We start from the raw sequence: 27,388 nt of genomic DNA, 5'->3' as shown, positions 1-27,388 counted from the left end.
TCATTTTACACTGAGATAAACCCTGATCCATGCAGGGACTTTGTTCCTTACACTTCAGCTGAGCACGTGGAGAGATCACAATCTGCCTTCCTGAAGCTCTGTTGTTATTATTAATAATAATAATAAAGTGTTTAAGATGGCAATTTGCATTTCAGCAGCAGCTTTAATTCACAGCTCTCCAAACGCTTTACAGCCAGGGATTAACGAGGTCTCACAACAACCCTGTGAGGTAGGGGGATGTGACCACCCCACTGCTGTGGGGACAATGAGGGCACCGGGCATAAGGGGGTTGGAGCAGTCGTGCTGGGATTTGACCCAGAACTTGGGCATTGAAGTCCCATCGTGCCTTCAGCTTCGGATCAGGCTTTCCCAACACACAGGTCTGGCTCCACGTGGGGCTATGCTGATTAATGAGCCCGTGACTGCCTGGCACAGACTATAAAGGCCATTCATCTAAGGCAGAGGTTTATTAGTGGAGTGGATGATGCCTTGGTGCTTCTTGCTGCTGGAATTATCTGAGTCTTTGAAGGCATATCAAAAATAGAGTTAGATATCAACCACCGAGAGTGGCAGGCTGTAACTGGAGAAAGCCCTTAGGCCCCAGGTGGGGAAGCTATGTAGGACACTAGTGTAAATGTACTGATCAGAAAAGACATAATAATTTATATATAAAGTCCACCCTTGCTCTTTCCCTGAAGGAAAAATAAAAAGAACCTAGAAAGCCGCTGCTGGTTGTCACACGTCAGCTTCAAGCTCTGTGCTCTTGGCTTCATAGCACCTGCCAAAAGAACAAAACTTCATCAGTTCATCAGTGGCCTGGCTGGGCTGACAAAGGCAGTAGAGCAATGTGTTCTCCCAAACTCAGTCCCAGCTTTAAAATAACTGAAAATGATAAGAATTCCTCATGTGGACCTCTCCATTTAACGGCAAACTCCTCTGGCTTTGCTGCTGGCCACAGGTGATGTCACCTGTGTACATGAGGTAAACTTGGCACCTCGAGTTCAGCCAGCCCAGGTGAACCTGAGATGTGCATTCAAACTTTTCATCAGGCTCACTGGAATTAGTTTGGACCTTTAGAAGTTTGGTAGCAGCTGATTTTTGTGGTATTTCTGAAGGAATTAAAGCACAAAGAAATACCTCAAGGCATGCTCTTATCCAGCCAGAGAAATGATCCCCAGCTGAAGCCCTAAAAAGCAAGGCTGAAAAAGGAAACCTTTTCTGATGGGGGGTAGTTCATGCTGTTGTTGGTGTTGATATTCTTCATGGAGATCAGAGTGATGCTATTCCCCTTCTGGCTCGTGTCTGCTGAGCAGCTGCCAAGGAAAGGAGATCATTAATTACTGTGGGAAACAAGAGGGGGTATCACAGAATCTCAGAGTCACTGAGGCTGGAAAAGACCTCCAAGATCATTGAGTCCAACCTTCGAGCAATCACCACTTGATCAAGCAGAACAGAGCACTAAGTGCTGTGTCCAGGTGTTCCTTGGACACCTCCAAGGTCAAAATTTCTTTGCAAGAGCTGGAGACAAACAGGCAAGGCTGAGGCTGGTGTGGGGGACCAGGTTTGGTTTCCACCACCCACTGAGCTGCTGTCCAGATTCAGGTCCATCTATAGGGAGTTGCAAGGCTTTGGAAGGTGGAATTCCCCTTTTTTCCTACCTTGAGGGCTGGGATGTGCAATCCTTGCCAGTGGAGGCTGGATGACTTTGGGGTCAGGGAACCTTAGGCACTGTCCTATTTTCTGGCATGTTCTGCCTCGGTGGCTTCAGGTCTCTTGGATCATGATCTTTAAGGACATTTAGTGACCACTGACGCTGATGCAGATTTGGTACCTAAATACTCACAGATTTTGCTCCCTGTGTCCCTGGTCCCTTTCCAAAGCAGGGTTTAGGAAACTATCAGATGGAAAAATAGCAGCAATATGTTTTGTCCCTTCCAGCTCTTCTTTCCTGCTGTTTTCCCACATTCAGCCTCTCCTCTGGAATAGCAGTGATGGACCATGGGGTTCTGATGGACCATTCTCTGCTTGATGCTTCTTTTCCAGAAGTCTCTGAACTGGGGCTCCTTTGTCCTGCTCTCACTGGGAAACAGTAATGGGCATCTTGGGAGATATTTGAGACTGCTCTGAGATCCTGAAACTAGAGTTTAGACCCCAAGGCTCTATCTAGGCAAGGAAGACAATCAATCTTCTTTGGGAAGGTGGAGAGTCTTCCCTCAGTGCAGCTTTGAGATGACCCCCTAAATATTGACCTTCTATCTATGTCTCTATCAGAGCATAAGGTATTATCAAAGCTGATTTTGCTTTTCTAACTATCTCAAAGATGTCTTGACAAGCTTCTTTCCACCTGAACTAATCAAAGCAGACTCTTTTCCTTGCTAAAATTAGCTCTGGGACAAAACAGGCACTCTCAATCAGATGTGGGTGGCAGGAGCAGCCTTACCTCTCTGATACCATGGAGGTTCCTGGTTTCTGTTTGTCTGGGGGGAGAAAAGCATGTGAGAAGTCATAAAATAAGTCAGCTCTATTCTGAATTACTTCATGCAGGGATATAAATGAAATTGGAGACACTGTGGGGGAAACTTGGGAACTGATTAGAGAAAACACTTCAGCTAAGGGGATGTACAGGCAGGACCTGCTGGTCCTGCTGGGCTTTAGAAAGGATTCTGCCTTGCTGCAGAGCAGCCTTGCCCTCTGCTGGGCACTGTATCGTGGGAAATGGGATTCCTAAGGAAAAGGAGTGTCAAACTCCATGGTTTTTGCTGGAAGAGCTGCCCACCTCTTGGAATTTGAGCTGTAGGAAATTTGAGACCACAGCCAGATGAGGCTGGGCTGGGGCTCTAGCTAGGAGGTCACACTGCATTCCTGACTGCTCAATCCATGTTCCAGTCTGGCTTCCAAACCTCCCCACCAAGGTGTAAGCTTTTCAGATGCATCTTTTAGGAATTGCCAGATCCACATGGAAACTGGTGACTTGTTGATTAGGGAAGCACAGATTCTCCCAGACAAATACCTTCCGAGTCCTTGGAGTGGTTGCACTTGAACCTCAGGCTGACCACGCTGACCAGGATGATGACCACCACTATCAGGATAACGACAAAGCTGATGACACCTGGGGAGAGAGGAAAGAACTGTCTGAGTAGCAGAGAGATTCTGACATCAAAACTTGGCTAGGAAGTCAATATTTTCATTAATGTGAGCATGGTTCGTAATAGGCAAAGAAGTAAACAGTTGTTGGAACAAATAGCTTTATCCTCCTGTGTTTTAACCTCAAAGGGCTTCTATGAATACTGCATCAATAAATAATTAATTGGTAAGGCAGTGCCAGGAAGGCAGAAGTCAGCTGATTACACTGGGGATTGATAAGAGTCCGTATGTTCCTGCTACAGTTGGTAAATCTTATCCCGAAAGTGTGTAAAGCCAGATAAATAAGTAATGTAACAGGGAGACACAAGCTAGAGCTGAGGGTGATGTTATCTGTCCCATAAACCATCTTTAACCACTTTAAATCAAGTGTAGTTTTGATACTGACATCAGGCCTTAATAAATCAAACAATTCTTTGCACAGGAAATTTGTCCTGCTAAGAATCCCTCGGACTTAGAATCCTGGAATGGTTTGGGTTGGGAGGGACATTAAACCCATCCCATTCCACCCCTGTCCCCAGGTGGCACAAGACCTTACCAAAAGCTGCCACCGTCAGCGGTGATTTCTCGTCTGTCGGGGTGGGCTCGGGCAATTGGCTGGAGGAGTTGGGTGTTGGGGTGATGGGTTCTGAGGCGCCTACAGAGGGGAAAAAGACAGATTTACATAAAAGTCATTCTTCCACGGCTGGGAAGAGGATTCCTCTCAATGCTAAATGCCCTAACTCCCACTTCACTGAAGAGACCAAGTTTGGATCCTGGTCAGGCCCATTAATACTAACAGCAAAGTGAGTGAGACTGTGTGGAGTCATTGCCTTGGTGGGGCCCCTTTTATGGACAAGCTGAGAGCACCCACAGGGTTTCCTTCTGGGACCCCAGTGGGGAAAGGTCAAAGTCAGCGCTGGCACTGCATTTGAGGAGGGAATTTGTCCAGCCTTCCTGCTTTTACAACCTTTTACCATAATGGCACCTTTCTTGCTGTTCCCAGGCTCAAGAGGTTGCCCTGAAGTGCTGTTTCTGCAGAGCCTTACAGGCTTCTCAAGGGCTGGATGGGATGTTCAGCACCCCTCAGGAAATGCTTGGTGTCCATGCTGCCTTGAAGAGAGCTGTGTGATGGCCTTGCTGCAGGCTGTGCAGAAGAATATAAAATATGGAGCAGGAATCACCTCTCTGTGAGGAGGAAGCACCTTGAGTCGCTGATGCTGTGGTGCTCTCATTCCTCATGGGATCCTGACCTGCACAGAGAGACACAAAATGGGAGTCTTGACCTCCAGTGACATTCAAGAACCAAAGGAATTGATGGAGAGGAGAATGGATTCACAGTAGTGCCAGTGATATCTGGGGAAATATGCAATTAATACTCCCACCTCCATACTAAAAGCTTCCCACCAAACATACTTTGTCCTATTTTCATGTCCAAATGGAAACCTAGGGAACCAAAATTCAAATACCCTTTTGTGAACTCTTTAGGGTCTGCAGTCCCAGGCACAGGTTTGGGGCAGAAACAGCAAGGCAAGGCTGGCAGGCTGAGCTGGGAAGGTTATAGATGTGTTGTAGGTCATAAACATCAAGACTTTATTTTAAAGTCTGATTAGGGAAAAAAATATTGCAGAATGTGGGTGTGGATTGAGTGTTTGGCTTGTCCCTGGGCTTGAAATGAGTGGATTTGCTATGCTGGGTTATCTAGAAGTAATTAAACGTGTTTGAGCTGGACTAACTTTTACACCATGTGTAGTCTAGTTGTGGCAGCACAGAGGTTTGTCTAAGCAGGGACTCCTGTTCTCAGTGGGATAAACTGGCTTGTGTGAAGCTGCTTGGTTTATGACAGCTGCTTCCAGTGCCTGTGCAAGGAAAGGTAAAGCCAGCCCTCGTGTTTCACTTGTACAGAGAAAAAACATCCTTTGCTGCCTCCAGGCTGTTGTTGAACAGCCAGAGTGTCTGCATCAACCTTAATGAGCAGCTACAGGCCCTGTCAGGAGGCTCAAAGTGATACTTCAGAGCTTCACAACATCATCTGTAGGCCAAGTAGGATCTTCTTCCCTGCTTCCCCATGCCCAGGTTCCCAGCAGCAACACTGGCCAAGGGGATGTGGTGCCTGGAGAGGTGTGCACAGCTCCTGGCACTGCCCGGGGAGCAGCCGAACCCAGGTCCTGTCCCACACCAAACATCCCTGATTTGGAATGGCATTTTGCCAAAAGCCAGAAGAAAATGGGGAAAAGGCATGAGATAACAAATCTAGCCATTTCAGAAGCCACAAGGAACAGAACAGTCTGGAGAAGCAGGGCCTGCTGCTGTAAAATTTTTTCCCCACTCATCAAATTCTTTGTTAATTGTGAAATTGTTTTTCTAGCCACAGGCAGAAGCTGTGGTTTGCCGAGTCTGGCACAGATACCCCATCCCTGGGAAATGTTGGGTCTCACACTATGGGAGAACTGGCTTTTGGAAGCATCAGCATCTTTATTCAAAGATGTGTGGAGCTTTTCAGTGGTAAATCAGGACTGGAATGAACAGTCTGCAATCTGCTCTGAGCAAAGGGTTCCTGGCTTAGCTGGGCACAGCCCTGCTGGGTGGGCATCTGTGTGGGCACAGCTGACCACAGCTTCCTCACCTTGCTGGTGTGAGACATCTGAGAGATACTTGGAGAGGCAGAGCAGTTTTTTGACCATTGCAGACTTTTGAGGCTGAATTTTTAATGGAGAATCAGCTCAGTTGTCAGATTTCAGTTTTCCAGTCACGTGGATTCTGTCCTTATTCTGAGAAAACTCTTACTGAATTCTCTAATTTGTACTTACAGGTTGGGTTAAAAAAACTGTCAAAAGCAAAATTATATTTATTTTAAAATATTTTAAAAGGGTTCCCCTCTCCTAAACACAGATCCCTTGTTTGGCTGCAAAAGTTCATCCCAGCAGAGGATGTTAAGAGCATTTATCTCATGTTTTATCACTGCTTATAAAGACATCAGGTGTGATTTTGGATGACTTACCACCCAAAACAGACTCATGCTTAGAGAACCTGTGCCAATGATCACCATCAAATTATGTGATCTTATTGTTAGTCTCTAAAAGGACAAAGTACCTCGAGGAGTTGGAGAAGGAGCTGCCGTGCTTCTGTTTCCGCTGGACTTTTCATCTAGATAAAGAAACATGGGAAAGGACAATTAACTTGGGAAGCCACTACAAATTCCACTGTGGAGAGCTGCTGAGTGTCCATGGAGCAAAAATCTTTATTTGCATGATACTTTCCGTGCAGGCAGACATCAGGGTGCCCAGTTAGCCAGGTGTGGAGTCAGCTCAGAGTGTACCTGACAGGTGAGAGGGAGCCTGGGGAGACTGGAGCAGCTCCAATATTTGATAAAGCCTGATCTGGATTTTCTCCTATGGGCTTGGCCTGGCTGTGTCCATCTGGAGTGAGCTGCTCTTTCAGCAAAAAACTGAGAAATTCAATATTTGCAGAATTGCTGAAGAAGAAGAACAGTGTGGACTAGGCCAAATATTCTGGTACCTGCAGTTTGGATAAGGAGGGAGTCACACACAGGTCCTGCCTGAGCAAATATTTGAGTTTTCCATCCTTACCTCGCTCAGTAGTTGCTGTCAGGTTTCTTGTAGTGGTGGGGGAGGGTTTGACTGTAGTAGTTTGACCCACAGAGGTGAGGCTCAGGTTGGTCAGTGGTGTTGGCTTTACTGATGGCTCTGTAGGGAAATTGTGGTGTTACTTCAAAAGGTTCAGCTCAGAAACAGCTTGAGGAGGGCACAGCTATTGCAGAGCCCTCAAATTTCTCGAGAGTTAGGAAAAATCTGCTAGGGAAAGCATGGAAATAGCCTCTGTCCTGCTCAGAGTCAAGGAGCTCTTGTACTCTGGAATTTCCTTTTGCTCTTTTCACTGTGAGGAGATGCTGAGCTGGCAGAGCTCAGCAAACACATGGAGAAAGTCAGGATTTGCCACTGCTTCTTTCTCTGCTGTGAAAAGTGAAGGTGTTTTTGTCACCAGACACTTGACCTGCCTGGCACCACATGATCATTTCTGTGTGTTCTGAAATGCAGCTTTCACCTTTCATTTCACTGAGAGTCTCCAAGCACAAATAATTCAGCTCTTGAAGTGGTCTGGATGCCTCAACCTGCTCCAAACTGCACCTGATCCAGAGCAAGATGTGAGGGGAAAAGCTTTTAATAATCCCTCTGCAAGGAACAGTGGATCACCAGCTGGGAATTTATAGGCAACTTCCTTGTCTAGACTGCTCTTGGCTTTCCAATAAATTGAGAAAATGGTGAAATGGTTTCAAGGTTAATGTGATGGGTATTTTCCCCTTTATCCAAATGTTTCACTGAAATATTAGAATTTAGGATTTAGTTTAAGTTTTTCTTTCTTTTTTTTGCAAGTCTTGGAAGCAGAAGCAGAGATCTTTTTGAGATCTTATTCCTTGATATTTTTGGGGTCCTTCTGGAAGGGTAGCTGTGCTTAGATTCATTTTTTTCCTGAAATGTTGCAGGAGATCTGTTTCCAAAGATTCAAGTGGACGCTAACAGATATGGAGCTGGAGAGATAATTTCTTGTGTAATCGGTTTTCTGTACATGTCAAAAATCATAGGAAGGCTTGGGTTGGAAGGATCTTAAAGATCAGCCACGCTGGACAGGGCTGGGAGCAACCTGGGATAGTGGAAGGTGTCCCTGCCCATGGGGGACGAGCTTTAGGGTCTCTTCCAAGCCCAACCATTCTGGGGTTCCACTCTATGATCATCTCATTCTCCCTATTCAACTTAGTGATTTTTCCCCCTGGTTTTGCTCACACCTGTGCCTTGATCCCTGTGGGGTGAGTTAGCTGGATCAGAAGCCCTGACACCACCAAAATTTCCTTCCTCCTCAGCACTGTCCTCTGCACAGCCCCAGTTACTGCGGGGTGGCCCAGCTGGACTGAGGTCAGAGTTGGGATGTCCCCAAACCTCCTTGGTCTCCAGCTCAGCATTACCTGGGCTGTGGTTCTTGACTTCAGGGCTGGGTGCTGTTGGTTGGGATGGACCTGGAACACAAGCAGAGACATGGAAGTGACATTTCCAGGCTGGGGGGATCCCACAGGGAGGGTGTTGCATTGTGCTCAGGCCACGTTTTCCCCATTTTCCAGGACCCCTGTGACACTGATCAGATAAACCTGGACCCCTCCTTCCAGCCCCAACAGGGTTGGTGGAGAGCCAAGAGAGCCCTCCCTGTGCAGAGCCCAGATAAACCCCTGACCCTTCCTGTTCGCCCTCTTTTCCCCTGCTCTTCCCTTGGACCATGCAATAAAAAGAGCTGGACAACTACATCGGGGTGAGAGCCTCTTTTGGAAATCTTTGCCCATCTCCTGATGTTCCTCCCCTCAAGGCCTCGGATCTCTGGGCTAGCCTGATAATTTAGGGGCTGAGAGAGGGGAGAAACGTCAGGAGGGTTGGAGGATGGGCCAGAAAGGGGCCACGGTAGCCAACGAGGGCAGAAAGGGTGAGGGGAACAAGAGACACCAAGGAGAGGGTTTGTCCTGGTGTGGCTGTGGGGACCAGCTGCATGGATCCAGGCAGGATTCCTCTGCTTTCCCCAGGCTCCCTGGAACACAGACTCGCTCCCTTCTGGACAAAAGGGAGCCAAGCAAGGTCACCCCCTGGGCCACAGTGCCCTCCATGTCCCCTGGAGATCTGGGCAGAGGAAGGATCCTGGGAGATCCCTCAACAGATGGGAGCTTGGAATCAGGGTCCCATTTGGGGTTTTTCCCAGATTTGCATCCCCTCATTTCCACATCCAGGCACATAAAGCACATCACAAGGCAGAGGTACCTGTTCCAGCGGGGGTGGAGGAGTTTGTGGAAGCTGTAGAACCTGAAAGGAAAGAGCAGAGTGAGTGGTGCTGATCTGTGGTGGCCACTAACACACTGCTGTTCTTGTTCCTTGTGGGGTTTGGGTTTTCCTCATCTTCTTTTGAAATATGGGATCGCCCCAAAAGCATTAGCAGAGAAGTAGTAGCAAAGAAGTTTTGCTGAGGGCAAAACTATCAGGCTCTGAGTAAACTAGTAGTGGAGTTTATCCAGCCAGGATAAATGTCCTCCTCCCCTTTGGGGGACAGAGGAATCCATGGGGTCATTCCCTCCCCGTGAGCTGTTTGCCTCAGCCCAGCCCTGGCACAGAAGGGTGTGTGATCTGTGGTGTGGAGCTGTTCAGAGGTAAGACACACATCTGAACACTTTGTTCCCTTGAGACCTTAAGGAACGGATGGATGAGGTTTGTAAAGGCTTCCAGGAGCTGATGGGACTGTTCTCCTTCCTATCCTGAGTGTCCTGGGAAACTGAAGCCTGGGGCTGTGGGTCTGGAGGGAGCTGCAGCCCTCAGGAGCTGCCTTCCCTGTAGGGCTGGGTAGTCCTGCAGGTCCATACAAGGTTGTAGGTGTTTACTGGGTCCCCAGTTCCTCAACTGAAAGGTGGCTTTGTTTGGTTTATTTGTTTGCTTTTCTTTTGGATTCGTGACAAAGCATCCCTGCTCCAATTCTTCACATTTCTATTCTCAGCATCTGTGATGTTTTCTGTAAGCCCCAGGTCCCGGAGTCCAGTGCTCATGGAGTCACAGAGCAGAGTATTTTGGTTTGGAAAGGAACTTTCAAGGTTGTCTAGTCCAACCCCAAGGCTTAGATGAGATGCCAATTAAAAATACTGCCCTTGAAAATGGGAGAAATGTCCCACACTTGAGGACAAGATTTGGAAACTGTAAATACCCTTTTAATGCTCAAATCCAACCCAGCTGGTTTAACTTTGGAAAGGTGACTTTGAGTCTGTCATTGCTGGAATGTACATCCTAATTGGGATTTTGAAATGGTTATTGCTTGTGACCCTGGTGCTCTCTGTGGTTAAGTTTAATGACAGAAATTACACTACACGTACAGAAAGCAGCTGAATCTCACTGCCCTGGTGATCCATCTCAGCAGAGTCCCATGGGAGAAAAAAGATTTGGGCAGAAAGGGACAGCAGGGAAGGTTGAATTCTTCCAGCACACTGTCCCTTCATGATTCCTCAGGGCTCTGTGATGGCAGCAGTGCCTTTACAGAGGGTGCAGGGGAGTGTCCAGCCACTGCAGCACCAGCCAGGGCACAGCAGTGCCTGTTTTCAGCCAGAAGCTGCTCTCCTGGAAGGAAATTCTCCCTGGGAGGGTGGGCAGCCCTGGCACAGGGTGCCCAGAGCAGCTGTGGCTGCCCCTGGATCCCCGAAGTGTCCCAGGCCAGGCTGAACAGGGATTGGAGCAGCCTGGGACAGTGGAAGGTGTCTCTGGCATGGCAGGGGTAGGATAAGATGAGCTTTAGGGTCCTTCCCAGCCCAAACCATTCCGTGATTCCAGGATTTGATGCCAGGAGCTGTAGGGGTGGTGTAGATGAGCTCTGGGGGAGGTCCATGAGCCGCTGGTGCCTGGGGGAGGCTGAGGGCCTGGGCAGGGAGGGGTGTCTGGAAGGAGACCCTGAGCCCTGAGTGTGGTTCTGGCTCAGAGCTCACCCTCAGCACCCTCTGGGTGTAGCGAGTTCCTGATTGATCTCATTTTCCTCATGGAATTGCTCTGGAGCCATAATTGTTTTCATGTCTGAGGCTTTATGACAATGATCCCAGCCAGACAGGAAGCGTGTAAACCATGGTGAATACATAATAAAATGTGGTTTATTCCCAGACATGGCTTGGTTGTGAAAATCAGACTGGACTTTTCAGACCTTTTCTATGTTTTTCTCTTCTAATTCACTGGGCAGCAGACTGGGAAAACTGTCCTGTTCAATCCAGGCAAGAGGAGACAAGATCAGGTCTTTAATCATACAAAGAGAAAGGACTGGTTTATTTTCTAGCTCTGTTTGGAGCAGGATCAGGAAATAAAGACCTTTATGTGCAGCAAGGAAAGAGGAGGCTGGGAAATAGGAACCAGCCTTAGCACAGGGCTAGTGAGGTGCTAGGAGTGGTTGTGTTGGAGAATTTATGGGATATTCTTCCCTGGGGGTTTTGAAGATCAACTTAAAGGAGCATCAGGGTGATGCCTCAGGTTTGATCTTTTCTATTTTTCTTTTTCTGTGCTGCTTTAGTGTGTGGGTCTGGGATTCACATGAAGTGTTGCTGAGCTCTCCTCACAGAGCAGGGAGACAAAATAATTCCTGCTCCAGCTGGGGACCAGGGACAAATGATCCAAATCTCAGCCCAAGAGCACAAACAACGTGGGCTGGAGAGAGAAAAACAAGCAGGATGGGGCTGCCTGGGCTAAAGCTGGAATGGGACAATGAACTCCAAGGTGCCAATGGAGCAGAACTGATCCCAGTGAGAGCCCCCGGGAGCGCTCGTGCATTTTGGGACCATTTTGGTTCATTTTGTGCCCTTTTGGGTTCATTTTGGGCTCATTTTGGGACCATTTTGGTTCATCTTGGGTGCAGCCCTGGCTGGGCTCTGGTGCTGCCCAAGGTGGATCCATGAGGAGATCCTTTTAATAAACCCTTACTTTATTCTTTAACTCTGCCCAGTCTCTGTTTTAGGTCAGCCTTCACAAGGTATCAAGGGTAGTAAGAGACAGGGTTATGGGCATCTGTACCATCACCTACTAAATCAATTAATATAATGGGAAAAAAAGAATGTTTTAAGCTTATGTTTGCCCTTCCTCAAGAGGTAGAGATGCTTCTTTTGAGGAAAGGGTATGATTCTGGATTTGTTTTGAAAATGCCTTATGATACTCTCTACATTCAGCACAGAAAATAAAATGCTGAGACCATCATGAGGGTCAATATCCTCCAGCAGCTGCCAGACTCAACCAGCTCCCCTTTCTCCAAACTTCCCTTGCAGGACCCATTGTCCTGTTTTCCCGAGGGGAGAAGCAGCTGTGGCACACTTATGGAAATGCTCCCAGGTACTTTTTCATGGACATGGTGGAAGCACCCAGAATCGCTGGGGACAGAGCTGCTCTCTGCACCTAGCCTTTGCCAAAGGAAGAGGGGAAATGAAGGTGCTGAGCTGGATTTATTCCACCATATCTCCACCATCTGAGAGCTTGAACAGAGCCTCTGGGGATGGGAGGAAGTTGAGGGCGAGGGAGATGACATTGTCCTACTCTGCCATCTCTGATGGGAACATCCTCCTGTCCAGCATCCCTTGGACAGGAGGATTGTACTCAACACTTTCTGCACTGCAGCTCATCCTGGAGTCACACTGGAGACCTTCTGAAGTTCTCTGTTTGCAAACCTAAACATTGTGGTTATTGTAAAAAAGATAAAAAAGCAGTTTTTTCCCTACTGCTCAGTTCCCGGAGCTCCTGTGGCCCTGCTCTGGAGAGGCTGAGGGCTGGAGATCCCTTCTGGCATTCTGCTCCGGAATAAATGGCCCTGCCTTCTCTAAACACATCCACGCTTCATTTCAAAGTGCAGCAGGCCTGGCTCCAGCTTCTGGCCACTGCTGCTTGTTGTGCCTTCCCTGCCAACTCAAATAAGCAAAACTCCTGTTCTATTGGGTGTTTTCTTTAGGGGAAGGTGCTCAGCATCCCCAGTCCCACAGGAGGGGGATGGATCTGTGCAAGGCAGAATGAGACCAAGCTCCCATTGTGGGGCTGGGCACAGGATGGGGTGAACACAACGCGCCACGTGTCACGGCCCCCTGCAGATATCCCAGGGGATTCTGGAGTTGGAAACCATTCCCTCCTCCAGCACAGAGAGCCCTGGCTGTATAAACAGCTCCCAGCAATAATCAGGACACGGCTGGCGCAGCTGGAATTGCAATAAACATCAAAGCCCTTCCACAAGGGCAGCCTCTGCCAAGGAGCTCCTTGCGTGTTTGGGTGCAAAGGATTTACAGCTGGATTGTGCAGTCCTGGGTGGAGACTGGGAGCTGGCTGAGGGATTTACGATGGGAAATACGGCTTTGTGCTCCTGCTGGCATGGGAAAGTCCCAGTTAGCCACCGGAGCTGCGGGGCTGCGGAGGAGCACGTCGGGGCCGCAGCTGCATTTCGCGCTCCGTGCTCGCTGCTTTCCCGGTGACTTTTCCAAAGGGTAAACAGGAGAATTGTGCATTCCTCTTTTTGGCAGTTGTTTTTCTGTGGGGTTAGGTGTGTCTAGACTGACCTGGAGCCTTCTGTCATGGCAGCTAAGATGTTCCCAAAGCCAGCAGCTCACCCCACTCACTTCTCAGCTCAAAGAGGGTGATGTCAACCAAAAGATGGGTGAATTTTAGGTATTATTTTTGGTATTATTTTTGGCAATTGTAGACATTTAAAGCATGTTTTTCCCAGCTGCTGACCCAAGAGAGGGACTACTTTAAACCCCCAGACTTTGCCATAGAGACCTGAGCTAGCTGTTGGAAAGGTTTCAGCAGAGTTTAGATCAGGCTTAAGACAGGCTCGTGGTGTCCAGCCTGTGTTCATGGAGGGCTGGAGTCACTGGGGAGGAGCTCTGGCACTGGTGTGGGTCACAGGGACTGCTCCTGTCCACTCAGAATTGCTGAATGGGAGGGAGCATCTATTCCCAGTGACAAGGAACCCTGGACTCGTCCCTTCCTGGCAGTTTTGGGGGATGTCCCACCTGCAGAGCCCACGGGGCAGTGCTGCACCTCTGTGTCACCCTGTGCTTGAAAACACTTTCAGAAAAGAGATCCAGCAAGCTAAAAATAGGCCTTGCAACTCAGATATTGGCACTTCTGTCAGATGACCCAAGACAAAAAAAAAAAACCAAAACCAACCACTTAACACAGGTGCAGCTGTTTCCTGGGTAAAACACAGCAGCAGTGAGCAACACCCAGTTCTTATGACATCCACATGGAAAGAAATTATCTTTTAGGAAACCTGGAAAGCAGAGAGTTCTCCCAAAGCTTAGGTCCTGTTTTATTAAGTGCCTAAATAAGGTGTCTCTGCCTTGGGGGTCTCAGAGCAGAACATGTGGGGTGGGAATTGTGGAGGAGAGAGGAAAAGTGTTGTTCTGCAGGGTGGATAACTGACAGCCCAAATCAGGGCCAGATCCACGGAAGTGTTCAAGTGCCTAATTCCCAAATGGATGGGGGGTTGGCAAGTGGCTGCCAAGTTGTTCTGAATTGTAATGACTCAGTCAAAGTGTTATGGAAAGTTTAGAGAGCCGGGATTTAATCCCGGATCCCTTTAGCAATTAAAATTAATCGTTGCCTTCCTCTGCCCATCCTCAAGGGCTGGGCCTGGGCATCCTCTCCAAGCACCACATTCCCTGCTCCTCTCTGTGAGCTGGTCTGGAAGCAGATCTTAATGGGAGGCAATTAAAACCCACTTGGATGTAGAAACAGCCCAGGAGAAAAACAATGTGGGGAAGCTGCGAGCACAGAGTGGCTCTGCTGTACCCCTGTGCTGCCCAGGGCTGGTTTTTCCATGTGAAGGGGTTGTTCCTGGAAGGAAAAGCAGCCTGACTTTTCTCCTGGCTGCACCCCCACTGCTCCACCAGCCTGCTGCTCCATCACCCTCACAGCTACTTGCTGGTTCCAGTTTCCTCCTGCCCTGCTTATTTTACAGCTCTGGGTTTGCTCCTGGTGATGTGGGTCCTGTTCTCTTGGCTCCTCAGGTTTGGAGCTGGGTCTAGGATTTTGGAGGGGAAATCACTCCATGCCCAGTGCAAATGAAAAATTGGGGTGCCACCAATCCAGGCTCGATGGGACCTGGAGGCCATCCAGTGCTTTTTGCCTACCTACAGTTTTTTAATAATATTATTTATTAGCAGAGCTCAAAGCAGTTTACAGAGGAGACTTTCCAAGTCTGTTCCCAAACTGAATATTCTTTCCAGTGATTCTGAGATTCCCCAGGTTTATTTGAGCGCTGCTCTGTGGTGTTTATGAACCACCAAGCAGGAATGTGATCTGCTGGGACTGGTTCAGGAGACAAAGTGTGAAAGGGGCTGGGCTGGTGGCTAAAAGATTTCATAGAAATCCTGTTCTTTCCACCTGCTTTTCTTGAGTGTCCTGGCTTGAGTGCCAGGGGAGCACTTGAAGGATAACCCTGCCTGGATAAGGTTCCAGTCTCACAGAAGCAACAGCTCCATAAAGCATCTTGGCCTGACAATTCATCTGAGCCCAGATTTTGGGTGAATGACCCAGGTTTTACTCCCACATTTCCTAACTCTTCATGTACCCCCCACATCTCATATCCCCACAGTGTGGGCAGCAGGGCAGGGGGGGTTCTGCCCCTCTGCCTCACTCAGGTGAGACCCCACCTGCAGAGCTGCCCTCCTTCAGCTTAAGAACATTCCTCCTTGTCCTGTCCCTCCATCCCTTGTCCCCAGTCCCTCTCCAGCTCTCCTGGAGCTGCTTTAGGCCCTGGAAAGTCTCTGAGCTCTCCCTGGAGCTTCTCCTCTCCAGGTGAGCACCCCCAGCTCTCCCAGCCTTCCCCCACGGCAGAGCTGCTCCATCCTGGTGCCTGCTCTGGACTCTTCAACTTCAGCTTTTCCCTTGTTGAGGTGGTTGGGTCGTGCTGGGTGGGCTCCTGTGGGAACTGGGGCTGGGAGAGTTCCCAGCTGGGACTTTGCTGGTGCTGCAGAAGCCTGAGATCCCTTCTCCAGCCTGGCTTCCAGGAACACTCCTGGCTTTGGGACACCAGCAGCACCTCCTGCAAGGACACCTGTTGTTGACTCACCTATTGTAAATGGGACAGAATTCCTGGAAGCTGCTGCAGTCAGATCTGCAGTGCTGAGAGGTTTCGTGTTACTGAAGGGAGCAGTTTGTTGTGTGAGCAAACATTTCTCCAAACCACCTCCTGCTTTCTCTTCCTTGTTCACCACCTCAGGGCTGGGCTGGCCTCGCCCTTGGCTGAGAAATCTGCTGGTTTGAGGATGCAGGTCTGGAATCCGGGTGCCTGTCCTTTAGCTGCACCCCATCTTTTTGATTATATGAAAAATATATCTCAAAACACATGTCTGCTTTTGAAATGCCACATTTCTCGTGGCATTATCCACCCAGGGCTGTGGCACTGATAAGGAGAGCAGTGGATGGAACAACAACAGTGGGAAATCCTGCTGGGTTTTCATCAGCTTTCAGGAGGAATTTTTCAGTGGAAATCTTTTGTCTGGAAAACGCCAGCCCATTGTAATGGAAAGGGTCTATAGGAAGAGGTTTGTTTGGACAAATTTTCTGCTAAGTGTTTCTAGGGGGAGGAAAACCACATTGGAAATGTGCCAGACCTTCCCAATTCAGCAATTTCAAAATAACAGTTTGAACTTCCCTTATTCAAACCTCCCTTCAGAAATAACCATGAGAATGAAGAAATTTAATTTAGGAAATTATCAATTAATAAAATACTGAATTTGCACCAAGCAAAAGCGAGAAAGGCCTGTGTGGGACCAGGCAGGTGTTAGTGTCCAGCCAAAGCTGATTCTCTGTCTCCTCAAGGTTACATCCATCTCCCCCAGGGCAGACAGCCTTGTTCCAGAGCCCCTAATTCCCTTTTCCAGCTGCTGATGTGCCAGCAGCTGGAAACCAGCGGCACCACGGAGCCCAGCTGCCCCTCTCACTAAGCTGCTGCTTTGCCTTGTGCAGAACCTTCCCCCAGGGGCTGCACCACCTCTGGGACTTGCTGTAAAATTAAAAATACAATTAAAAAGCCATTTTGGGGCTGTTGGATCAGCGCAGAAGAGGGAGGCAGGACATTCCAGGGAAGGTGGGTTTGGTGGGAGAGGTGTGACGGTGCTGTGACCATGGAGGGGACGGCCCCTGGCCCTGATTTTAGATAGGTGGATTGAAGGACAGAGTGATGCTGTTGAGACTGAAGGATGGAGGATGGCATCTGGGAGCTGGAATTCTGGAATTCTGGGCAGTGCCTCTGGGATTCTCACTCTGTGGATCTTGGTGTGGTGCAGCCCAGCCAGAGAAGGGGCCTGACCCCCTCTGTGCCATTGCTGTCCCATAAAAGCCCCTCCGAGCAGTTTTAAAAGGGAAATCAGTGTTCTGGGTGGGCATTAAGGAGTGTCACGGGGTGGCCAAGGCGCTCAAAGCCCCTTGATGTGATCCTTGCTCTGATCCCAGGCACAAATCCCCCCTCTGCTGAAGGCAGCAGTGTTGGCCTCTAATGAAGAGAGAAAATTTCCAATCCCTGTGCTCTTATTTCTTAGAATTATACAGCTACAAACTGAATTGCTTTCTATATTCTATGGAATAAGATGATCTTTCCTTTCCAACACAAACCATTCTATGATTCTCTGCCTTTTAAAAATCCCATTATTACCAGCACAGTGGCTGTAACCCGAGGCAGCTTCTATGGCTTAATGATAAAACCTCGGAGTTGGAGACATATTATTTTATATTCCTTTGAATGTGTTCCAGCTCCCAGCTACTACAGCTGTCAGCAAGGCAAGAGGGGCTTGACAATGCAGGGAAAAGCAACCTGTCATCCTTTGGAGCAGGAAACCATCTCCTTCATCCCACACCTCGACTCAGATGGGAAAGAGAAGTTAAAGAATAATTACCCCAAAGCAGCAGAATTATTACAGCAAGGACGAGACGTACTCTGCACGAGCCTTGCACATGGGCTTTGCATTGATATTAATGAGAGCAAAAAGCGAAAATAAAAACTATTTTTGAGGAAAACAATGTCCTGTACATTGAAACATTCCACCTCGCCTCTTATTTGACAAAAGTCACTTACTCCAAACACCTCAGCAGAAACACTCCTTTCGTTAACCTGCAAACAAATCTCTGTATTCCAGCAGTGCCCAACAAGCCCCTCACAGCTGCCAAAGCCGCGTTTTCCCGGCTGTGCCACCCCTGAGCTGCAGCTCCCAGCCTCTGCCCCGCTGCCTTCGGAGCCCCCCGTGAATCTGGGCCCCCCAATGTCCCCGTGCACCCCGGGGTGCGGAGCAGCTCACCTGGGAGCAGCAGGAGGAGCCCGAGCAGTGGACAGAGGGACGGGAGCAGCATCTCGGCGCTGGCCGAGCCTCTGGTCATGCCGGGAGGGACCGTGGGCAGCGAGTCCCCTCTGCCTGGGCTGGCTCCCACAGCTTCCTGCTAAAGAATAGGAGGAAACGGGCTCAATCCACAGGGGAACTGTGTTTTCAGCCCATTATGGCCGGGGAGGATGTGAGACATCGCTCACTGGCGGCATAGGAAACCTCTCGGAGGGATGCCCTGCACTGGGAATCAGTGGTTTCCTTACGGTGCTGGGAGTTTTTGGAAGGTGCTTTGTGTGTGGTGTGATGTGACCCGTCTCTCATACCCCCCACATCAGCCTCCCTGGGGTAAGAGTTGCTGGAGGAGCCTCCCTGCCACCTCAGAGGGGGTTTCTTACACATCCGTGAGGAATTTAGGAATAAGTGCTCCTTGTGGGGCCAGGGTGGCTCAGCAGCTGGGCCTGCCCTGTACCCTGTGCCTCCCTGGGCAGCTCCAGCGAGTCTGGGTGCTGGGACGTGCCAGCTTTGGGATGCCCCTCTTCAGGCAGCACCCTCAGGACACACAGCACATACTGGGCTTGGACCTACCCCACCCCTGGTTCCTGGAGAAGGGCAGGAACTGGAAAACTGGGCTGGTTCTGCCCCCATCCAGCCCGAGGGGTTCAGGCATTTGGTTTCTTGGCCCTGACCTTGTTGTGCTGCTCCGTGCAGGTCCCACAGTGTGAGCCCCAGAGGTTCTGGTTTATCCTGTGCTGGATGTCAGGGGGGGTTTGCAGGAGGAGAAGCATTTTTGTGTCTCCACCTAGGAAAGGTTCCTGTGTCCTTATCAGGGGCTCTGTGTGGGTGTTCAGGATGCAAAGGCAGAGGATTCTGTCTGCTGGCCTGAGGGGCTGGTCCAGCCCCCTCCCACAGCCCCCAAAAACCACAGAGCCTCAGCCAAAGGCTGAGGAGATTCTCCTCCACTGCATGGAGAGCATTAAGGGTGTCCTATGCTGCCAGCAGAGTCCTTGTTTGCACTGCTGGCAGACAGCAGCAGCACTGGAGGGAATGATCCCCCATGCATGGCACAGCTCCTCACATTCTGTGGGTCTCTTCTAACCCCTCCAACCCCCCAGGAAAACCACCAGGCCCAAGGCTGGTGGCCTCCACAGCAGCCTTGCTGGGACAAACCCCCTGCCAGCAGCCCCCCCATCCTTTTGTCCCTTGCACAGATGTGATGCTCAGAGATTATGCTGTAGATTAAGGTTTTACTGAATCCTGAAATGAGTGCAAATACCCAGAAGCTCACCCGCAGCTGAATCTCTTCTGGATGCTCGGTTGGATGGGAAAAGGCATTTCCCACTGTGTCCTCCCCACGTGCAGGAAGGACAGAGCCCAGATATTCACCCCAGCCTGTCTGCTGAGAGCCTGCAGGTAAGAGCAGTGGTGTTTTGGGGTGGAAGGATGGGAAGATGCATTTTGTACTGGCTGAAACCCCGAGGGATCCATGTTTTCTGTGTTCAAAGTCACTCCTGGGGCAGAGGGTGTGACACAGGGCACCCCTGGGGCAGGGGGATGACAGTGTGAGGGGAGGGATGTGCCAGCCCTGACCTGCCTCTGGCTCCTGCCTGTGACCCCCAGCAGCTCACACAATCCTTTAGGATAGAAAAGCCTCCAAAATCATTGAGTCCAACCACTGAACTGGAGCCCAAAGCATCCAGAGCTCCCCATGGACTCACCCCACAGCCATGCTGGCAAACGGGCAAATTCTGCAGCAGTGGGACCCCCGGCAGGGACCATCATCTCCGGGGTGCCACCCCTGGGGACAGGACCCTCCCAGCCCGGAGCACAGCGCGGGACACCGTGCCGGGCTGTGCCAACAGCTGACACACCGAAGGGGATTTTTTACACCCATTCCTTCACCACATTGAGTTTTCAGGGAGGTTTCCTGCGGCCGAATGGGGGAGGGAGGGTGCTTCTCCCCGGACAAAAGGGCCTTGTCCCGCGGCGGGGACAGGAGGGTGGCAGCGCTGATGTGGCAGCGGGGACGGGAGCGGCGCTGCCCCGGGACCAGCGGGCGCTCCCCGCGTGTCCCGGGGAGCCCCGGCGGGGCCGGGCCGGGCCGTGACGTGGCAACTTCCGAGGTGAGCCCGGCTGCACCTTCACCGGAGAACCGCGGCAGCCCCTGCTCGCCCCGCCGCCGGAGATGATGGTGCCCAGGCAGCAGGGACAGCCAGGTACCCCGTGGGGCTGGCAGGGCTCTCCTTCCTTCCCCTCCCCTTGCCCCCTGCTCCCACCCGTGCTGGCTCCACGGGATCTTGGAGGGACAACAGGCGGGGTTGGGTCCCCCTGGGAGGTTCCCGTGGGGCTGGGGGTGGAGGGGGGAGGGCAGGGGGCTCCCCGCAAGAGCCACGTGTAGTGTCCAAAGGTGCCCACGAGGCAGGGGTTGCCTCGTCCCGCAATCCCCAAACTGCCACACCAAAATTTCTCCTGTGCTGCCAGCCCAGGGAGGGGACGCTGACGGGATGGCCCCATTCCCTGGCAGCTGCACACGGCGGGCTCGAGGGCAGATGGGGACAGGGACGGGCTGGGCTCGGTGGTCACCGCCCGTGTCCCCGCGCCAGGTCACCCCGCTGAGCCATGAACGCCTCGGTGGCCGGCAGCCAGCTGAGACAGCCCGAGCCCCAGGACGTGGCCGCCTTCACTCCCGTCTCCATCGTCAAGAGCGTGAGCAAGAAATCGGACGCGCTGCCCGTGATCTCGGTGATCGTGGTGCTGTTCGTGCTGCTGGCCGTGTGCATCGTGCTGGCGGTGCATTACGGGCCGCAGCTGCGCACGGTGCAGGCCACGCTGCAGCAGGAGCCCACGGCCCCACACATGGACAGCGTGATCCTCACGGACTGGAGGCGCCTGGATGGCCACGGGAGGATGGACTCGGCTGCAGTGACCTGCCACTGCTCCTGCAACCACCACCTTCCCCACGGCACGGCTGAGCCCAATGTCATCGAGATCACCTACCTGTGACACAGCCCAGCTGAGCCCAATGTCATTGAGATCACCTACCTGTGACACAGCCCAGCTGAGCCCAATGTCATCGAGATCACCTACCTGTGACACAGCCCAGCTGAGCCCAATGTCATCGAGATCACCTACCTGTGACACAGCCCAGCTGAGCCCAATGTCATTGAGATCACCTACCTGTGACACGGCCCGGCTGAGCCCAATGTCATCGAGATCACCTGCCTGTGACACGGCCTGGCTGAGCCCAATGTCATCGAGATCACCTACCTGTGACACGGCCCGGCTGAGCCCAATGTCATCGAGATCACCTACCTGTGACACGGCCCGGGGCCACCCGAGGGACGTGTCCCGCTGGAAAGGCTGCGATGGGATCTTCGTGTATCCCACACGCAGGACCTGCGCCTCCCCAGACCCGTGTCTGGCCCCAGGAATGCTCAGGAGGTTCAAGACCCATCTCCAGCCCCCAAAAGTCCAGCCCAGGGGTGCCACTGTCCCCAGGCAGCAGCTGGGTCCCAGCCTGGGCTCTGGGGCTGGCTCAGCCTACGTGGGGCAGCCTTAGCATCCCTTCTGGTTTTGCCTGCCCTGGTTTTACCTGTCCCACGCTGCCTGGGAGTGGCCAGCAGAGCTGCCTCGGTCCTTGCCTCATCTGGGGAGCTCTGGGGCAGGAGCTGGAAGTTGCATCATGTGGAATTGTTTTCCAGTGAAAGATGTTTCCACACTCAGGGTGTCCTCGTTACAGTTTATATGAGAAGCTTCCAGCCGCTCTTTGCCTCATGGCACAGCCCCTTTTCCCACACTGGGGGGCTGGAACATGGTCCTGCCCCCCCCAGCCCCCCCAGCCCCCCGGGCAAACAGCCAGAGGAGAGGAGGGCAGAGGAAGCAGCTCCTGATTCAGTGTTGGGTGGAGCCAGTGACAGGCGACAACGTGTCCTGTCCCCAGTGGAGGTGGGTGAGAGAAGAGCAGTGACACAGCAGAGACAGGAGGTGATAATGGCACATCACAGCTGGCTGAACATCTGGAGGTGCTCAAGTGACTCTGGGCAGAGCCTGCAGCATCTCTGTGCAAAGGGATGGGGAGACCTGAGGTCACCCTCACTGAGGTCACCCTCACTGAGGTCACCCTCACCCTGGTCACCTCTCTGTCCCCATCCCTGACTGCTGTCCCAGGGAAGGAGCGATGGTGGCGTTGGCATCCACCATGCCACCGCCACGGTGATGCTGAGGTGGCTCTGTCACCCTGGGGAGAACCTCACTGAGGTGGCACAGAGGGATCAGGAGAGGGGAAACCTGAGCCCTGCAGGTTCCTGGGGGTGTCAGGGCACGGTTCCTGTTCAGCCCTGGGGTCTCTGCTGCTGGAAGCACCGGGATCTCTGCAGTGCCAGTTTCTCCTCCCGTGGTGGGTGCAGGACCTTGGTGTCTGCAGTGCCTGGGGAGGGAGCAGCCTCTGAGATCCTCCCGAGGATTTATTCTGGGACGGCCCCAAAGTCAGGATACAGCTTCCACCTCTGCCACTCAGGAAAAGCCAGGTCTGTGTCTGCCCTCAGATCCCTGGCACAGATCCCTGTGGGCACAGCTGGACAAGAGATGGGATTCCCCTGTTCCTCCAGGTGCTGGAGGTATTCCCGATGTGCCAGATGCTCCAGGATCCTTCCTCTCACTCATTTCCAGCCCTTTTCTTGCTTTAAAGCTGGACTTGCTGGAAACTTTTTGTCTCCACAACAAACATCATTTATATTACTTTTTGGGAGGGTTGTTTTCTGTTTTGAATTTGCTCCCATTTGTTTTCCAGGGCTGATAGGGCATTATCAGCTCTCCCACACTCACGTTAGAGGAGATAAGGACTGTCATTTCCATTGAAAGTCGTGGAGTCCTGCTACCCTTTCCATGTCAAAAGAGGGCTTTGTTTGCAATGTCTATATCCCTAACAGCACTCCTGAGGAGATAATCACCTCTAGGGACTTCTAATTAAGAAATCCTCCCTAAGAGAGTGCTGAGGCCCTCACAGAGGGTGCCCAGAGCAGTTGGGGCTGCCCCTGGATCCCTGGCAGTGCCCAAGGCCAGGCTGGACAGGGCTTGGAGAACCTGGGACAGTGGGAGGTGTCCCTGCCATGGCAGGGGTGGCACAGGATGGGATTTAAGGTCCTTTCCAACCCAAACCATTCCATGATCTCTTTAAGTGACATCTGTGGGTTGTGGTCACCCCCACCAAGAGCTGGAGAAACCCCTTGTGAGCATCACGAGATCTGCACTGTGACACCCAGAGAGGCTGCACCCTCCTTCTGGGGACATCAGCCGTGTCACCTGCCCAGGCTGAGGCAGCAGAGCCGTCCCCAGCTTTGGTGGCTGTGTCACTCCTGCTCAGGGAGCAGCTCCATCCAGCACAAAGCCTTTAGTTAGAGGAACAGGAGCTTTCCTGGCAGCTCCCTCTGAAGGACACCCACAGCAGGGAAACGTCATGTTTAGAGAGAAAAGATTAAAACCGTCTAAATATTAATAAAGAGAAAGACAAAATGGGTAATTATTGCTGGCACTTATTGATTTGCAGCCGCTGGGGACTCGTAAAGGTCTGATTGATGTCACAGTGTGCCGGGGCTGGATCCATCACTTACCCTGTGCAGCACAGGAGCCCACCCCGGGTTGTTGTTCAGGTGTTTTGGGTTGTCACACTAAAATCAAATCAAAGTGGCAGTGGAAGGTGGTGCTGCTGCGTGCCCCCTGCCCCCACCCTGTCAGCAGCTCTGCACCCTGGGAACATCCAGCTCTGAAACCCCAGCCTTGGGGAGCTCTTCCATGTGTTCATTTGCAAACAGAAATTTAGATACCAGCTTTTGGAGCACAGGAAAAAAATTACTGTAAGACTTAGAATAGCAAATTGAATCATACAAGCGAGTGACAATATGCTGCCAGCTTTCTCCTCCAGAAGGACATCAAGGGTTAGATCTCAACTCATTGCTTTCTCCCACACAATAAAACATCATTTTTACAGCTTCTCCTCATTTCTCTTTGGCCAGCGCTCCCTCTCTCTGCTCACAGAATTGCTTTTTGTAGCACCGGGCTTTATAAAACAGGCAGGGTCCTGGAGCAGCAGAGCCGTGCACGAAATTACCATAACATTATTCCTGTCTATTCAAACACCCAGCCTGGCCCAATTTACTTCACTTACAAATTTCTTCCCTCCTTAATAATAACCCTTTTATGAGCACGGAGCAACAATAACTCTTCTTATCGTCCCCTCTGTGCAGGGCAGCTCCAGGAGCTGCTTTGCTCAAAACCAGGTTTTTGCCTGGGGAAGCTTTCAGGAGCTGCTACATCAACAATTAAGTCTGTCCTCATCAGGGATCGCCTGCACCCCCTTTTATTTCCCCCCTAATTAAGGTGTTGCCCTGCAGAAGGGAAGGAACCAGAGGAGGGTTTAGTGGGGGGTAGAGCGGGGTTTGGGGGACACCCTGCTTGTGATGCTGCAGAGATGCCTAAAATCGTGTAAAACCCAGGGAAACGCCCTATAATCGTGTAAAAGCGAGGGAAACACCCCGAAACTGTGCAAAACCGGAGGAAACACACTAAAATCGTGCGGAACCGAGGGAAGCACCCGAAAGCCGCGCTAAAAGGAGGGAGGTACCCAGAGCAGCCGCTGAGGATGGAGGGGAGGCGGCTGCAGCATCGCCCTCCCTGCGGGGCTGGGGGCGGCGGAGCCCCTCTGTGGGGAGAGTTTGGGGGGCTCAGCACCCCCAGCTGTCGGAATCTGTGGGTATTGGTGATTCCGAGATTGTAGAAAGTCTCTGTCTTTCAGCCCCGCTGCCAAAGAAGAAGCCATAATTCATCTATGCTGGTTTCCAGGTTGTTTATTCTGTTTATCTCTAACATGTTCTGCTGCCCTGCCGCAGCTCTGTCCTGCAGGGCAGCGTGTGGGGCTCTGCCCTCAGTGGGATGGTACAAACATTAAATACCAGAAACTACCTGTGCTGGATTTACAATAACGTGCCAATATCTGTCACCTACGTTGGACAGTGTGTCCCCAGCCTGAACCAACAGAAAAATGCCAACACCACAGTGAAACATGGAGGGCATGAAGAAGGAGAAAAAGGACAAGGCACACCCAATTCCTCCATCTTCTCCCCTCTGAACCCCTAATCTAGAAACCTAAAATTTTACTTTTGCACCCGTGTCACACTTAATTATTACTCATATCAAACACTCAGAGCTGGTAATTCATCCTGTAAGATTGAAAACTCTTTTCCATGGACAGAGATCACAGACAGTGTCTCTGGGGGCTTTATCCAGGGGGGTTCCTGACCCCTGCCAGGGCAGCCAGAGGGAAGCTCTGGATTCCCACCCCCAGCCCCTCGGGCGGTGCCGGGGCCAGGCAGAGCCCAGCGCGGAGCAGCAGTGGGCTCTCGTGGTGGAGGGATCCAACTGCAGGGACACCCGGGTGGCTGGGCATGGTGGCACGGCATGGACAGCCCAGGCTGGAGCCCAACCTTTAGCCGGTGCCACCCCGAGGAAAGGTCCCTCCACTCTTGCAGAGCTGCGTGCCTGGTGTGAGAGGGGGAATCCTCCTCCTGAGAACCTCCCAGGTCCCTGAAGGCAGCTGAGGATGGGGAAGGTTCTGAGCTCCCTTGTGCAGCTGCACCTCACATGCCTCATGCTCAGGGAGGGATTGCTGATCCGCTGAGAAGGGAGTGGTGCTTCTAGAGGAGCAAAGGCTGTCCTTGAAGGGCTGAAAATGCATAGAATCACAACAGAATTCATAGAATCAATCCATAGCTGGAAGGGGCCCACAAGGATCATCCTGTCCAGCTCCTGGCCCTGCACAGACACCCCCAACAATCCAACCCTGGGCATCCCTGGCAGCAGTGCCCAAACCCTCCTGGAGCTCTGGAGGCTTTGGGCACTGGAAGGGGCTTCAAGGTCTGCCTGGAGCCTCCTTTTGTCCAACATCCCCAGCTCTCAGCCTGTCTTCATCATAGAAAATTATTAGATGTGAAAAAGCCTCTTCACTCTCATTTCAAGCTGCCCTCCGCTCCTGCTGTGTTGTGGCACAGCTCCTGGTCCCAGGCTAACACCGTGTCAGCCCAAAATGACGAAGTTTGAAGATCTCCAGCTGTGCAGTGGAGCTCGAAATAACCTGGTGGTGCTGCTCTCTGCCAGGTGATGGACAGGGAGAGTGGTGCTTCCAGCACAGCTCTGCACCCCTGGGAGCTCAGGGTGTGCCCGTGTCCTGCTCTGGAGCCTGGAGAGCAGCTGAGCTGCAGAGGAGCCAGGTTTGCACTCCTGAAAATGGCATTTCCAGCTGCTCTGGGCACGGACAGCATCGGGCAGGAGCTGAAGGAAACATTGCACACATTGCTGTTAAGAATTCCTGAGCTTTAAATGAAAGGGATCAGGTGCAGTCTAAACCTTAGGGGGGGAATTTTGTGTCTGCAGCCACCACAGTGTCCATGGAGGTCCTGAAGCACGTCGGGAGCCTGCAGGGGTGTGAACAGGAAACAGGAGGAAACATGTTTTGTTTTTAGCACCAGATCTCATTTCCCTGCCTGTGCTTCTGGCAAGTCTCAGCTCAATCCCGTTTTTCTTTCCTATTTTCTTGCAGCTTTACTCTGTCCATCTCCCTCCACAGCACTGATTTGCAGCTCAGCCATGCTTTTGCAGCATCCTCCTGCCAGCTGGGAATGTTCTGATGGCTGGGGGGTCACAGGCCTGGTCTGTAGGGATTTATTCCTGGAGAATCATCAATAATTCATGCAGGAGCTCCTCCAGCTCCTCCTGGGCAGGCCAGACCTGTCACCAGTGCTGGGATCTGGGCAGCCAGACTGGGGACAGTGCTCAGGGGGCTCACAGCCCGGTGACAGTGACTTTTCCTCCCAGCCTTTCCCTGAACAAACTGGTACTTAAAATTCCACCTGGTCCCTGTCTTTGGGAAGGAAAATGAGTGGTTTGGAGGTTTGGAATCCTCCCAGCTGAGGGGGGGGGGGATGGCAGCAAGTGGGGTCTGGCAGGTGGGTACTGGAGTCAGGGGGAATTCACCTGCTGTGGTGTCAGCAATGGGTGATGGGGCACTCGGGGAGAGTGGCTTGTTCTGCAGTGGGATTGGGAGGTGATGAGGGAAGGAAACCCCATGCAGGGCTCCTCGAGGAACCCCCACAATCCTGGGCTGTCATATTTATTTCCTTTCCCTTGTGATGTTCCAGCGCGGTTCTTCTGTTCCGCTCCATTCCTGGAAAGGAAAAGCATTAAAAAAACGCGAGGTGGAGGAATAACAGTCCCAGCAGAAGGAAGTGGCCTTCCCACCTCCCCTCCCAAAATCGGGCACGGGCTGCGAGACATCCGCTTCTCCACCCGGAGCTCCGCGGGCAGAGGGAGCGATCGGGAGCGAGCGGGATCATCCCTCCGGGAGAGCCCCGGGCTGCG

At 51.7% G+C, this 27,388-nt stretch overlaps 2 protein-coding genes across 4 annotated transcripts; one reads left to right on the top strand and one right to left on the bottom strand.

Moving 5' to 3' along the window:
* Positions 1 to 143: 143 nt before the first annotated feature.
* Positions 144 to 18,094, bottom strand: ECSCR (endothelial cell surface expressed chemotaxis and apoptosis regulator). 3 transcript variants are annotated; one of them, XM_030284143.4, is made up of 11 exons: positions 17,960 to 18,093; positions 8,937 to 8,978; positions 8,102 to 8,152; positions 6,711 to 6,827; positions 6,214 to 6,267; positions 4,305 to 4,373; positions 3,680 to 3,778; positions 3,011 to 3,109; positions 2,441 to 2,477; positions 1,214 to 1,313; positions 144 to 778 (listed from the first exon to the last, which is right to left on the bottom strand). In XM_030284143.4, the coding sequence occupies exons 1-11, from the start codon at positions 18,036 to 18,038 to the stop codon at positions 770 to 772; spliced, it is 756 nt and encodes a 251-aa protein (XP_030140003.4). In that variant the 5' UTR covers positions 18,039 to 18,093; the 3' UTR covers positions 144 to 769. The 3 variants fall into 3 exon arrangements, with proteins under 3 accessions (XP_030140003.4, XP_030140002.4, XP_072791462.1); XM_072935361.1 differs by lacking the exon at positions 144 to 778 and adding an exon at positions 1,844 to 2,079 and having other exon boundaries at positions 17,960 to 18,094; XM_030284142.4 differs by lacking the exon at positions 144 to 778 and having other exon boundaries at positions 1,060 to 1,313; positions 17,960 to 18,094.
* Positions 18,095 to 20,010: 1,916 nt separating this feature from the next.
* On the top strand, positions 20,011 to 23,965 carry SMIM33 (small integral membrane protein 33). Its single transcript, XM_030284209.4, has 2 exons — positions 20,011 to 20,196; positions 20,584 to 23,965. Exon 2 carries the CDS (start codon positions 20,600 to 20,602, stop codon positions 20,981 to 20,983), a length of 384 nt encoding a protein of 127 aa, XP_030140069.4. The 5' UTR covers positions 20,011 to 20,196; positions 20,584 to 20,599; the 3' UTR covers positions 20,984 to 23,965.
* The last annotated feature ends 3,423 nt before the right edge of the window (positions 23,966 to 27,388 follow it).

The sequence above is a fragment of the Taeniopygia guttata genome, chromosome 13 (assembly GCF_048771995.1).
Source record: "Taeniopygia guttata chromosome 13, bTaeGut7.mat, whole genome shotgun sequence".
NCBI classification, from domain to species: Eukaryota; Metazoa; Chordata; class Aves; order Passeriformes; family Estrildidae; genus Taeniopygia; species Taeniopygia guttata.
The sequence above is the reverse complement of the archived record's forward strand: the minus strand, read 5'-3'. Positions and strand labels throughout refer to the sequence as shown.